General features: G+C 43.0%; 1 protein-coding gene across 1 annotated transcript in view; it reads left to right on the forward strand.

Annotated features, from left to right (window-relative positions):
• The window catches only part of DNAH12 (dynein axonemal heavy chain 12), a 175,116-nt gene that overhangs the window by 63,866 nt on the left and 96,735 nt on the right, over positions 1–14,515 (forward strand). The window contains exons 32-37 of the mRNA XM_074957725.1: positions 2,210–2,350; positions 3,840–3,923; positions 4,029–4,217; positions 4,820–4,939; positions 6,484–6,672; positions 7,372–7,526. Coding sequence (XP_074813826.1) covers positions 2,210–2,350; positions 3,840–3,923; positions 4,029–4,217; positions 4,820–4,939; positions 6,484–6,672; positions 7,372–7,526 — 878 coding nt within the window. The remainder of the gene's footprint in view (positions 1–2,209; positions 2,351–3,839; positions 3,924–4,028; positions 4,218–4,819; positions 4,940–6,483; positions 6,673–7,371; positions 7,527–14,515) is intronic.

The following is a 14,515-nucleotide window of genomic DNA, read 5'->3' on the forward strand; positions in this document are numbered from 1 at the left end:
ACATCCATGCCTTCACTGCAAGGTGCTCTTATTCGGGTATTGCCCCTAACTCCCTTCTATCCACAACACACAATTCCCTCAACTAAGTTTGGTGGTGCTTTAAATCTGGGCTAGCTGGCCTGGCTAGGGGTATAGGCTAGAGCTTGGATACCGCTGTTGCTTACGCTGGTAATCCACCCACTCTGCAGTGAGGACTCAGTACTTTTTCCATGATTTCCCCGGTGTACTCAGAAAGGCAGGTTCTCCCACAATTCATTGAGAAAGAATCATAGAGCAGCTCAGCTTACTGCAGCACAAAGAACCATGGGAGTTGCCCCCAGAAAACTGACCAGCATACACTGAGGGAGCATAGCAGTACTAGTGAGGACACAGTAACACGGGTATGGCTTTGCAGTGTGGCTGCTCACATTCAGGCTAGCCTGACTTGGGTGCTCAGACCCTGGTGTTGATCACTCGAGTTAACTGCTGTGAAGATATACCCTGAGAGCAGAATTTTTTTAAATTTATGAATAACTGGACCAAAGGCAAATATACATTGTTATGGCAAAAGGTGCTAATGGCCTGCATGTTAGGGGTCATTGATGTATAAATCCTCAGGATGAAACTCCCTACAAAAAGAGCTAATGATGCTGTGCTGTAACCGCACACAGAAGGTATTGTGTGGGTTAAAGTGCTCTTCTATGTATGGCAATAGAGGTGCTGAGGTTCCTGCAGAGCAGCTGCACTGAAGCAGGGTAGACCCCCAGGCTCATCTTTCAGGGCCATGTGGTCTCCATGTGCAGCCTTGGGCATAGTCTACACACAGTTTTTGTACTGCTTTAACATTTTTGGTTATGGGTGTGATTTTTATTCCTCTGTAGTTAACTCAGCACAGCCCCTAGTGTGGAAGCAGTTATACCAGTATAAAGTATACTTATACTAGTATAGCTTATTTCTATAGAAGTATGGGATTGAGCTATAGTGATATAAGTTCATTTATACAGAGGTAACTGCATCTACACTAGGGAGTTATACCAGTTTAACTATATCACTTTCTAAACCAATATAATGAAAGCAATACAAAAACTGTGTGGACAAACATCTGGTCTAGAGTTTTCCAATATGTAAAACTCAGAGGGTGACACAGGAAGAGGAGACTGTCTGTGAAGTAATGAAATTTGTATGAGGCCTTGGAGGAGGAGGGAGGTACAAGATAGCTGCTTTTTCATGGCCACACAGGAAGAAAAACAAGATGCAGTGGATGTGGTTTAATTAGGCCACAACTTTATTCACTTAACATATCTGGGAATACCAGGTAATAAATCATACAGTGCAGGTCATCGTTCATTCCTTAATCAGTTCTACCTGTTTGGAAGGGCTCCCATCAGCCCTCCCACTTACCAGCCTGGTCCCTGTCCATTGTTGGGACATTGCTGCCTTCCCCTCGTGAGAAGGCAAAGGGTTCTGGAAAAATGGGATGTTTTCTCCACTGTACCAGACATTAGGAGTCCCAACCCCTCTTTTCCCAGGATGCCTTCCCCTAAATCTTCTTCCAACTCCTGTTTATCAGGGAATTGTATCCTTTTTGTAACAAGTACCTACACTGGACACCCGCCATAAAGAGGCACCAGCAATTAGTGTGGCTTCTTTTGGAGACTGGGAAGAGGTGCCTTATTTCAACTTTCTGCAAGAAGGAGTTGCCTGTGTGCTCTTCATTACCATCCCTTGTTTGAGGAAACAAGACTTGTGTATATTTTGTAAACAAATTACACTAAGACAATACCAGATTTTTTTGTCACCAGTTTCTGTTCCAAATGGGAAACTGAGGCCATGTCTACACTTACCGGTAGATTAGCACGGCGGGAGAGCATCTCCCATCAACACAGCAGGGCGTAGACACTGCGGTAAGTCGACCTAAGCTATGTCAACTTCAGTTACTTTATTCATGTAACTGAAGTAGTGTGTCTTAGGTCGACTTACTGTAGTACTGTAAACAAGCCTTGAGACTTGTAAAGCCCTGAATTCTGTTACTGCTTGGCAAAGGGTCAATAAAGTTTTTTAATAGTTTTTAACACTTCTTAGTGTTTTTACTTTGTTCTTCTCTGTTTTGTTCATTAACACGCGCTAAATAGAGCCCTGATCCAGCAAAATACATAAGCATGTAAGTACTCCCATTGACTTTAGATTTAGAATTTTTAAATATGTGTGTTTCCATTTTTTCCTGATCTAGTGGACAGATGGTATTGTTGCCAATACTTTCCGAGAATTTGCTTTAGCTGAGACACCTGAACGCAAATGGGTTGTTTTTGATGGTCCTATTGATACTCTGTGGATAGAAAGTATGAACACAGTGCTGGATGACAACAAAAAGGTAAAACATAGGCGTTATAAATGTCTAAAGAAAATGCTGTGCCACTTAAGAAACAAAATTCTGCATATAAAAGAAAACAGCACTTGTAGCTATACCTGCACCTGAGGTACAATGGAACCAGTTGAGTAGGCTTGTGATTAACTTGTGTTTTTATGAGAGAGAGAGATATGTCAGGAGAGTTGTTTGTGGGGGTTTTTTGGTTGGTTGGTTAGTTGTTTTATATCATAGAATAAGGTATTTAATTTGATCACATTTCCTAATCAAACATATGTTCTAATCTTGTCACAAAAATGCAAAATTTATAAATGGGATTTAAAAGAAAAAGATACTAGAAGTTTAATGATATTTCTTCTCTGGAAAACCTTACAACCAAAAATTTCAAAAATGGTCTCCAGTTGTGGGTGTCTATATTTTTGTATGCCCAACTTCAGACACACGGGGCCTGATTTTCAAAGTTGTACTCACAACTCCCACTGACTTCAGTTAGAGTTGTAGATGCACAGCACCTCTGGAAAAACAGCCCCTAGGTATCCCAAGTTAGGTACCCAAATCAGAGGTCTCTTTGTGAGCCTATACTATTTTGGTGTGGTGTCTCATGGTATCTACACTAGGCTATCCTGTGCTATGTTCGTAGCACAGGCTGCAGCAGACTTATGTCCGACCTTGTGCAAGTTAGACCCTTGCCATCCTTTCCTGTTCCCATCCAGTGCAGGAAGATACCAACTTTAAGTGGTGGGTAGACCTTGCAGGTGGCATTGCTGGGAACTGTGGCTGGTGCTGGTGCTATAGTTGTGCTGAGTCTCAGGAACTGAACATTTTAATTTCTGTGAGCAGTCCAGAACCAGTGCCTAGACAACTTCACTGGTCATGAAAATAGTTGTCATGGGGTTTTCCTGGAAAAACTTGAAACTTTGCAGTTTGAAGCATGAGTTTCTCCTAGTTTGTTAAACATTTTCATTAATATTTTTGTTGTTGAAAAATAATTGTGTAAAACTTCAGTAGTTTTGTGAAGCTTATAGAAAGGGCAATGGGTCTGATTCACTTCTCGCACCAGTGTAAATAAGAAGTAACTCCACTGAAGTCAATATATTAATTAGTGTAAAGCTGGTATAAGTAAGAAAAATCAGGTCCGATATTTGTCCTTTACCTGTGATTTCCTCTTCTAGCAGGGTCTGAAAGATCATTTGAGTCCTGTAACACAGTTACAATTTCTATTTCCACAATTAATAGACAAATGAAGTGAGTGGCAAAAGTACAGAATTTGGCCCAAAGAGAATAGAAATTGGTTACTATTTCAAATGATTGTTGTATGTTGCGATGGGTAATGGCATGTCTTTCCCATTTACTGTTGTTAGCTTCACTCATTTTGATATGGAGATCATCGAAAGATAGAAACACATTAATTTACAAGTGAAAAAGATTGTTGTTATATAAGGTTTTGCTAATATTCATAACCATGGTTGTTAAATTAACTCTTCTTCATATTTAGCTTTGTTTGATGAGTGGGGAAATCATCCAAATGTCTGCTCAGATGAGTCTGATCTTTGAAACAATGGACCTTTCCCAGGCTTCAGTAAGTTTAGTAGTCAGTGAAAATGTAATCCATAATTGCACAATTATACAATATATAATGATGCGTGGACTTGGTCTTAAAAGTGAATTTACTATTCTTCTTTAGCCAGCTACAGTCAGTCGTTGTGGAATGATTTATTTGGAGCCATTACAGCTAGGCTGGATGCCGCTTGTAACCTCTTGGTTGAACAGCTTACCTGAACCCCTGAGACAAAAGGAACAGCAAGATCTACTGCAAGAACTTTTGAACTGGTTAATACCACCAGCCTTAAGATTTCGTAAACAACAGTGCAAGGTATTTTTTTGTTTTTATTTTCACCACAATAATTATGTTGATGTTTCCATTCCACTCTCTGTGTCCTGTGACAAAACACTCAGCGATGGTTGTGGCAGATTTTTGCATATGCAGCAGATGCACCTGATTTTGAGAGCGCAACTACTTTGCCCAACTTGGAAAACTTGACCAAGAATATTAGGTGAAATTTGTAGGTAAAAGATATTTAAAAGCTAACCAATATCATAGTGAGTGAAAAGTAATCTCACCTGAAGTTTGAGGGGAGGGAAGAGGATTGTTTTATGTTAGGGGAAGCATTTTATGTGATGCCCACATGCCATACAATAAGTGGTGCTCCCCATGCTGCACCTATAGGATTATATACATTGTGTCTAATTTTTTAAAAGATGCATGATTGTCATAATATTACAGATTAAGAGGGTAGCTTTTCAGGGACAAGACAAGGGAAAAGGATTTTGAAACTAAAAGAAAAACACTTGCCCCTAAATCTTTTGTTTAGAGCCAAAATATAATTTAACTGTGTTTCCAAAAGATATACTAAGATCTGTGAGAAGTATTTGATACTGTGATATCAAGCATTTTCCATTCTTTGTGTCTTGTAGGAGCTGGTTCCCACAAGCAACAGCAATGCTGTAGTGTCTCTCACTCGACTTTTTGAAATGTTACTTTGTCAAACTGTTCAACAGGATCCTACCAACAAAAACATCCGCACATGGATTATGGTTGGTCTTTTACTGGATGTATTTTAAAAAGAAAAACAACAATTAATTGGTAACAGGACTCTTGCAAAATTAATCTTTTCATCTTGGCTTTCCTGCAATAAGTGCATCACACACATGAGCAAGCATACACATACATACACTTCGTGTACACACACACACACACACACACACATACATTCTGCTAACTTTTCAAGTTCACTTTAACTCGGTAGGTGAAAGAAGAGAGAGTTGAGAAACTGTTGCTACTTTTCTAAAACTTGGGAGGTGCTCAAACACTACCATGATAAGGGATTTATAAGTACCTAGACAGATATATTTCAACCCTTTTCCTATCTGTTGTCAATTAATTTAGAACATTTTGTTTTAACTCATTCATGTTTTAATTAGACCAAGCAGCTAGCTAAAGGCAGGTGCTTGATCACATATTGTGGAAAGAATGATGTGCATATTATAGCAATGCATTTGTCAGATTGTGCAGAAGTTTCATGGTATGAGAAAAGCAATTTCTGAGGCATACATTAATCTTAAAATGTTCTTTAGAGATTGACATGAATAGAGAGCTCCAAAATGAATATCAGACTGAAATGATGTGTGGGATCTGCAGCTATTTACAAACTGCTTATGCTTTACTTACTTGTTTTATGGTCTTAGTAGAATCCATGCATGAAATTAATCCCTGGTGCAAGGAGCACCACAAAGTCCTTATAGACTAAGCCCATATAAGGGCTCTGCTGGATGAGTAGCCATGCTGTGGAAGTAGCCTCAAGACTGGCCAATGCAGGGCTAGTTCAGAAGCTCACTATGGAGTTGGTCTGTGAGTGGGCTGTGGGCAGGGTCATGGATCCACATCTATGTTGTGCCCCACGCAGTTAACATGAAGGGTTGTGTCCATTGTTCCTGTGGGACAGCACGAGCCCTGGCCCTGGCTTGATAAAGGAGTACATTTCAAATCCCTGCACTTCACTTATGTAGAGTCTGAATACTCAAGCTTTATGTAGGGGGAGTGAATTTCACTCCTGGAGGCTATTTACAGCATCGCATATTCATTTGAAGTCATCAGGGATTTGATATCATGTTTTAATTGTGCAGTAGGATGTAGTGAATTCTGTGTCGAAGAAGCTCTGTCTCTGCTTCTTTTCAAGGTCACATTCAGGTACTTAGATACTACAGTGATAAGTATGGTTGCTTTTCTGACCTTCTCCTCTAAAACAGACACATACCCCGTGCAAAAACAAAACTCCTAGTTCTAGTGTTTGCAATCGAAGAATCCCTCAATCCACATGGCTCAGTGCCTTGTGTGGTATCCTCAATTGTTTCCAGCTCTCTCACTATACAAAAGGGCTTAATTGCTTCTTCTGCTGAACCTGAAAGAAGGGGGCTTATCCTTAACTAGGTTTGTGATTGTCTTAGGCTCAAAGACCCACATGATGGCCGCCGTGAGCACTTTTCAGCATAATAGTATTCCTTGTAATTTTATATGTTGATCATACCATACAGTAGTTATCATTTCTGAATGGTAATTGTTTGCCTCCTTGTACTCACAGGCTTGCTTTGCTTTCTCCATGGTTTGGTCCATTGGTGGAACTTGTGACGGTGACAGCCAAGTCCTTTTTGATGTCTTTATGAGGGATATTCTAGCAGGAAAGTCTGAGGCTCATCCAGTGCCAACAGCTGTGGGTAAATGGGACTGTCCCTTTGATGAGAAAGGCTTGGTCTATGACTATATGTATGAGGTATGAGACTTACCGATTGCTCATTTTTAGAGTAGTTTAAATAGATCCTCAAAATCTAAGTGAGAGAAGAAAGCAGCTAGGTGGAAATGTTAGCTTCTTAGAATCCTTTGGGGGCAAGATTGACTGGCTTTAATGGGAACAGGATTGGGTCCTTAGTGCAGTAAATGAACAACTATTGGTTGACAATAAATAAACTGATTATTAAATAAAATAAATTTTTCTTTTAAAAAGAATTAATGTACTGACTTTCTAAACAGAGCTTTTTAGTAAATGTCTACCCAGTCTACCTAAGGCGTGTCTAGACTGTGCTGCGTTTCAGTTCAGCTGCAGTTGAGGCCCTTGGAGATTTTGAGTTTCATATAGAGGGAAGCACATGCTTAAAATTTAAGCATGTTTATAAACCTGTTGTCTTCAATGGGACTATGCATATGCTTAAAGTTAAGCATGTGTAAGTATTTTCCTGGATAACAGGGTCCTAGAGAGATAGGGGAAAGAAGGGGGTCTGAACATCCATTTCTAAAATGACCCTCCATTCCTTTTAATGTTTGCTCATCACTAGTGCAATGAGGAAAATAAATACATAAGCACCTGAAATACTTAATATTACATTAACTTGTAAAAGAATAAAGTGCTTAAGAGAACCTTTTGAATGTCAGTACTATATTTTCCACTGTAATTGAAATCTGTTTTTCTTCTTAGTTGAAAGGCAAAGGACGCTGGGTGCATTGGAATGAAGTCATTAAAAGTATTAAATATAGTGATGATAAAAATGTTAAGATTCAAGACCTCATAGTCCCAACAATGGATACAGTCAGATATACCTATTTGATGGATTTATGCATTACCCATGGAAAGTAAGTACATCTATTTCATGCAAAACGTTGAATGATTTCATTGTTGTTCATATAGAACCTTATCCAAAGACCACTGAAATCCATGGAGTCTTTCTATTGACTTTAATACTTCTGTATCAGGCCCCCAGAATGTATCAATATTAGAATATACTGTTCTTGGCTCATTAGAAAATAAACAAAAACAGACTTTCAAGCATCTGATTACATTATTTCTATAAACTTTTTAGTTTTAAAGTCTTTGATTTATAATCCAGCATTCAGTATATCCATCCCACACTGTTCCACTGATATTGTTAGGATGGCTGCTGAGATTTGGTGCCTCCTTTCTTTTTCTTTTAGAATTAAATTTCTCTTAATTTTTCTTAAATTAGTCATGAGTTAAAGATGAGTTAGTCATGAATTAAGTGATTAGGACATGCAGAAAAATGAAACAAAGATATGGATGGATGGATGGATCCAGGGATGGATTTTAAAGCAGAAAGCTGCAATTTTAATAGCTTTTAAATTTAAAGGGGGGGTTCTTCTTTGAGTGATGTCCCTATGGGTGCTCCACTGTAGGTGCGGCAGTGCCCCGTGTGCCTGAGATCAGAGATCCTCATTAGATGTGCCCTTGGACTGCACATGCCCACCTTCCCCATCTCGCCCCGTGAGAGGGATGTATATATACCACTGTGCAGTCTGACCGCCCCCCAGTTCCTTTTCTACAACCTTCGGTCTGAGATGGAATCCACAGCAAAGCCTACTTGTCCTTTTTGACCTGTTAGATAGTGCCTTGTCTGTTAGTTTTAGTGTAGTTTCAATAGTTCTTTCTTTTTGATCTCTCCCTATATGTATATATATATTTGCTTTTATGCCCTCTAACCTCCCCATTAGTTAGTTGGTTTTTTTTTCTTGCTTCCTGCCTTTCCCCACAACGGAGCTTTTTCCTCACCCTTATGCCTGGCTCTCCTAGGTTTAAGAGGTGTGTAACTTGCCAGATTGCCTTCCTGGTAATGGACGGTCACCCACAGTGCATTCACTGCCTGGGAGAGGGACACATCCCGCAAAAGTGTGCTTATTGCCACGACCGCAATACCAGGGCCAGAAAAGACCAGGACATTCGGTTGCAACTTCTCCTCCTGGAGAAATCACTACATCCACCATTGGACCCTGGCCCAGACACTACCCCTCTATGGCCCTCACGCTCCACTGGGTCATCTACTGACCTTCATTTGCCTCATCCTTCTAAAAGGAAGTCTTCTCTTCCTCGCTCTGATGGGAAAAAAAACAGGCTCCCTCATCACCTGCTGAGACCCCACCTGCCAGAACGCCATCCCCTGCAAGGTTGGTTGCCTCGACATCCTCGGATATGGGACATAGCTCCAGGGCCCATCTGAGTACCTCCGGTACCAGTGCTCACGAAACATCTAAAGACCCTAACGGGGCAGATCTCCAGCCCTTAGTACCATCTCTTGGTGTTAGAGACAGAGACATAAGACCTTTGAAACTGGTGCCAACTGTGCCAACCAGATCTGCCTGCTAGTGCTGATGTCCTTTTCTGTACTGAGCAAGCCCTTGGCACCGAGCAAGTCTGCCGCACTGAGCAAGCCCTTGGCTCCGAGCAAGTCTGCTGCACTGAGCAAGCCCTCGGTACCAAGCAAGTCTTCAACTCCTTCTGCTGGCTGCTCAGGAGAATGTACTCTCCCTCAGCACTGATGCATGTGCCAGTGAGAATGATGCTCTTCCCTCCTTCCCAAGAGTTTAGATACCCCAAAGACCTATCTGTCTCTGATGTACCTGAGTCACCACTTCTCAGACATGACATCCCTCCAGTTCCATCCTCTTTGCCAGAAATCACACCACTCTACCCTTTCCCCTCCAAGGATGAGACTTCCCTTCCCTAGTGATGCAGAGGAGGAAGAGGAGTACTCCATCCCACCCTCACACTTGAGACAGGCTCAAAGTCCTCCTCTCTACACACTACTCACAACCCACCATTGGACAAGGGTCCTGGTATGGACCACAGTGGATGCAGCCCCATGTGCAACTCCCTCAGCATTGGCCATGCTGAGATCCTTGGGCCATGTACAGAGCACAGTTTGGGAAGCCTCCCATGGACCAAAATCAGAGGCCTTCACCTTTGCCTTCTCCATTGATCTCTTGACCACCAGAGACTGAGCCTTTCCCTATGGTGGATGAGGAGGAAGAACAAGAGGAGAAAATTCCACTACCACTCCATTTAGCCTCATCAGGAGAAGAAGAGGAGATCATTCCTCCACCCGCTACAGCTGACGACTTCAAAAATTTCCAGGAGTTATTTTGCAGGATTGCAGACTCCCTCCACATTCCTTTGGAGGAGGTGAAGGACCAATAAAATAAGCTGCTTGACATCCTGCCTACATCCTCCTCAAAAATAGTCCTCCCTATCAATGAGGCCCTTCTCGATCCTTCCAAGGTGCTCTGGCAGACCCCTGCATCCATCCCACCGACTTGCAAGCGGATGGACAAAAAATATTATGTTCCCACAAAGGACTTTGAATTTCTGTTTTCTCACTCCACCCCAAATTCCTTGGTTGTCAATGTCGTGCAAGAAAAAGGACACCAATACCAACCTCGACATGCCCACCATGATAGAGGCTGGAAACGATGGACCTGTTTGGATGCAAAGCTTATTCACCTGCTACTCTCCTGTTCCATTTATCCAATTACAATGTTGTCATGGCCAAGTATAATTACACCAACTACTCTAAAATACAGGAATTCTGTCAAGACCTTCTTGATGACAAAAAAGAACAACTCCAGGCACAGAAATGTGAAGGATACATCTTGGTCCATACAGCTTTGCAAGTCTCTTTGGACTCTGTGGATACCTCTGCCTGTTCCATCACAACCGCCATTGTCATGAGATGGGCATCATGGCTGCACTCTCAGGCTTTCCAAAGGAGATACAAACCACCATTGAAGACCTACCCTTTGAGGGCTCCAAATTATTCATGGTGTGTACAGATAACTCCCTACACTCCCTTAAGGACTCCCAAGCAATTCTTCGTTCTCTGGGCATTTACACTCCAGCGCCAAAGAGACGCCCCGGGAAGTATCAACTTCCTCTATGATCCCCACCACTGCAATATGCTCCCCAGTGACAATATGATACCCAGCAACATTGACAGAAGCCCCTTACCAAACGCAAACATGCGACTCCACAGGGGGCTACTTTTCATGCACCTCCAACCAAACAGCAATTTTGAAGTTGTGGTCAAGGCCATCCCCTGAGAAGCCATCCCCTGTTTCAGTCACATCAACAGTCTTCCATATCCCACCAGTTTGATGAATACCTAACCCCTTTCTTTCCATCATGGCGGCTCGTTACCTCAGACAAGTGGGTTCTGGAGATCATTAGGGAAGGATACTCCATACCCTTCCTATCTATCCCACCCCACCATATTCCCTCCCTGTCTCTCTTCAGGGACACTTCTCACACTCATCCTACAAGACGAAATAAATCATCTTCTGTGACTAAGAGCTATAGAACCAGTCCTGTCCCAGCACAGAGTGAAGGGTTTTTACTCTCATTACTTTCTGGTCCAAAAGAAATCCAACAAGGGAAGCCAATCCTAGACCTTCAAAACCTAAACAAGCTTGTCAAACTGCAATGCTTCAAGATTGTTACCCTCTACACCATTATCCCAGCACTGGAGCAGGAGGATTGGTTCTCAGTCCTCGACCTCCAAGACACGTATTTTCATATCACAGTACACCCTGCCCACAGACAGTTACTCCAGTTCATCATGAGGACCAATCACTATCAGTACAAGGTACTGCCCTTCTGACTGTCAGCAGCATCTCATGTGTTCCCCAACGTCCTTGCAATCATGGCTGCCTGCCTACACAAAGAGGGTGTTGTCACCTTTCCATACTTGGATGACTGTGTCCTCAAGGCCCCATCAAAAGCCGACTATCTTTGCACCATCCGTATTACAATGGACCTTTTTTTGAGCCTCAGCCTTTGTGTAAACTTGGAGAAATCTACACCGACAGCAGTACAATGTCTAGAGTTTATCGGGGAACAACTGGATATCATACAAGCTTCAGCCTTCCTCCCAGCTCACAGATTCTTGACTACAGTTGATCTTGTATCCAAGGTCAGAACCTGCCACCAGATCTCAGCCAGGACATGACCCCAGCTACTCTGCCACTTTGTGGTAGCCACCTTCATGGTAAAACACACAGGTTTACACATGTATTGCCTTCAGCTGTGGCTGCATACAGTCTATGTCCATCACAGACACCGCCTGCATGAACTCCTTTCCATGTCTATAATGGTCAAGGACTCACTACTCTGGTGGACTCAGCTCAAAAATGTTTGTGTCGGTATTCCTTTCCTTCAACCAGCACCATCCATGAGTCATCCTTGTTCGATTGGGGAGCGCACCTTCTCAATCACACAATCGAGGGCAGATGGTCTTTCAGTGAATCCACCCCGCACATCAACCTCCTATAGCTGCAGGCAGTCCACAATGCCTGCCAACACTTTCTCCCATTGATCGCACATTGCACCATTAGAGTCATGACTGACAATATCACCTGCATGTTTTACATCAACAGGCAAAGCAGAGCGAGAGCCCCTCTTTATGCTCAGAGGCACTAAAATTTTAGAACTGGTGTATCCAACATGGCATCACCATCTGAGCCTCATATCTCCCTGGATGCCAGAACACCACTGGGGACTCACTGAGCAGGTGATTCTCCCATGATCACGAGTAGGAACTGGATGCATGAGCGCTTCAGCACATCTTCAACCGCTGGGGATTCCCCACTATAGACCTCTTTGACACATCAGAAAATGCCCACTGCCTTCAATTCTGCTTGAGAACGGGACTGGGGCACGGATCCCTGGGAGATGCATTCCTCATGGTGTGGTATGCTCTGCTAATCTATGCCTTTCCTCCCTTTCCCCCTCTGTCTCGTGTACTCCAGGGCCCAAACAGCCGTATAGCTCTGACCTGGCCACAACAAGTCTGGTATACTTAGTTCCTTTGCATGACAGTATGCTCTCCGATCTCTCTTCACCTATCTCCGTGCATCCTTTCTCAGGATGCAGGTCGCATCATCCTTCCCAATGCACAGCTGCTCCACCTGAAAGCATGGCTCCTCCATGGTTCCAAGATTCGGAAATAACCTGTTCAGAAGCAGTTAAACAAGTATTCTTGAAGAGGAGACGTGACGTAACGTGACTAGAAACACATAGATTCCAATGCTGGTGTGCCTCCTATCAGGCTGACACAATGAATGCTCCATTACCACTTATCCTGGAATATATTTTACATCTTAAATAGCTGGGGTTATCCACCAGCTCCATCCATGTGTATTTGGCAGCTATCACAACCTTTCACTGCCACATAGATGGCCACTCCATTTTCAACCACCCACTCACAAAACATTTCCTACAGGGCCTCCAAAATCTTTACCCTCACATACAGGATGCAACCCCTGCTTGGGACCCTGGCCTCTTTCCATGCTGTCTTACAAGACCTCCATTCAAACCAGTAGCAACATGTTCCTACATTCACTTATCTATGATAGCATTTCTTGTCACTATCATCTCTGCCCAACATGTTGGTGAAATTGGAGCCCTTATGGCATACCCCCCCGTGTACAGTTTTTCATAAAGACAAGGTTACGCTATGTCCATGTCCAAAATTTTTACCTAGGGTACCATCCTCTTTCCATCTCAATCTATCTACCTTCCTTGCTTCTTCGCAAAGCCTCACAGCAACCAACAGGAGACAGCATTGCTTATCCTGTATGTCAGATGAGCATTAGCTTTCTACTTGGACAGAACTAAACCTTTCCAAAAATCACCATGCTTATTCCACACAACAGCCAAAAGATCCAAAGGTCCAGCCATCTCTAAGCAATGCCTTTCAAAGTGTATCTCTCAGTGTTTACATCTGTCCTACCAACTACACAAATGACAGCTTCCTCCTGGAACTAGACCACATTCCAACTGCTCGCTCTCCTCCTCTATTGCTTTCCTCAATAATGTTCCAATAATTTACATTTGCAAAGTGGCCACATGGGCATCAGCAGACACTTTTGTCTGTCACTATGCCATTACTCAGGATGCGTCAGCAGATACTCTACTGGGATGCACTGTCCTATCATCTGCAGTAAATGCTGCTCCAAAGCCCCAGCCTTCCAATTACGGGCACTGCTTTCTAGTCACCTGCAGTGGAGCACCCATAGGGACATCACTCAAAGAAGAAGAGAAGGTTACTCACCCTGTGCAGTAACTGTGGTTGTTCAAGGTGTGTGTCCCTATGGGTGCTCCACTACCCACCCTCCTCCCCTCTGCCTTGGAGCTGAAACATAAGTTCTGTAACAAAGAAGGAACTGGGAGGCGGTTCAACCAGTGCTATATATACATCCTGCTCATGGTGTGAGATGGGGAAGGTAAGCATGTGCAGTCCAACAAGCACTGCTGATGAAGATCTCCCATCCCAGGCTCAGGAGGTGCTGCCGCACCTACAGTGGAGTACCCATAGGGACACACATCTCAAACAACCTGTTACTGCACAGGGGTGAGTAACGTTCTCTTAACATACCATACACTCCTTTCTCAAACACTAGGTATACATTTGGGTCCTGTTCAGGGTTAAATGGCCTCTATACCAAAAAACTAAACATTAAGGTTAGCCCTCTTCTGCCTAACCCCTAGGATTCAGCCCTTCTCTGAGTCCTCTCACCCTTCCCCCCATAAAGGGGAATGATGGTACATTTGAAGGATCTCTCAGTCTATGAGGTCTTAAGGTCTCCCCTTCTTCCAGGCTAATAGGGTCTCCCACTCATGATTGCCTCTGGGAGGTGACCCATTTGAGTTGCTCACCCACAGTGAACATCAGTCATAAATTGCAATGGAATTACAAACTCCACTTGTAAACATACAGTTTTTAAATTCCTGCCTTTACTCCTTATTTACTTAAAACTAGGCCTTCTTGTCAATCTGGTCT

Source organism: Natator depressus, chromosome 7, assembly GCF_965152275.1.
Source record: "Natator depressus isolate rNatDep1 chromosome 7, rNatDep2.hap1, whole genome shotgun sequence".
In the NCBI taxonomy this organism is placed as follows: domain Eukaryota; kingdom Metazoa; phylum Chordata; order Testudines; family Cheloniidae; genus Natator; species Natator depressus.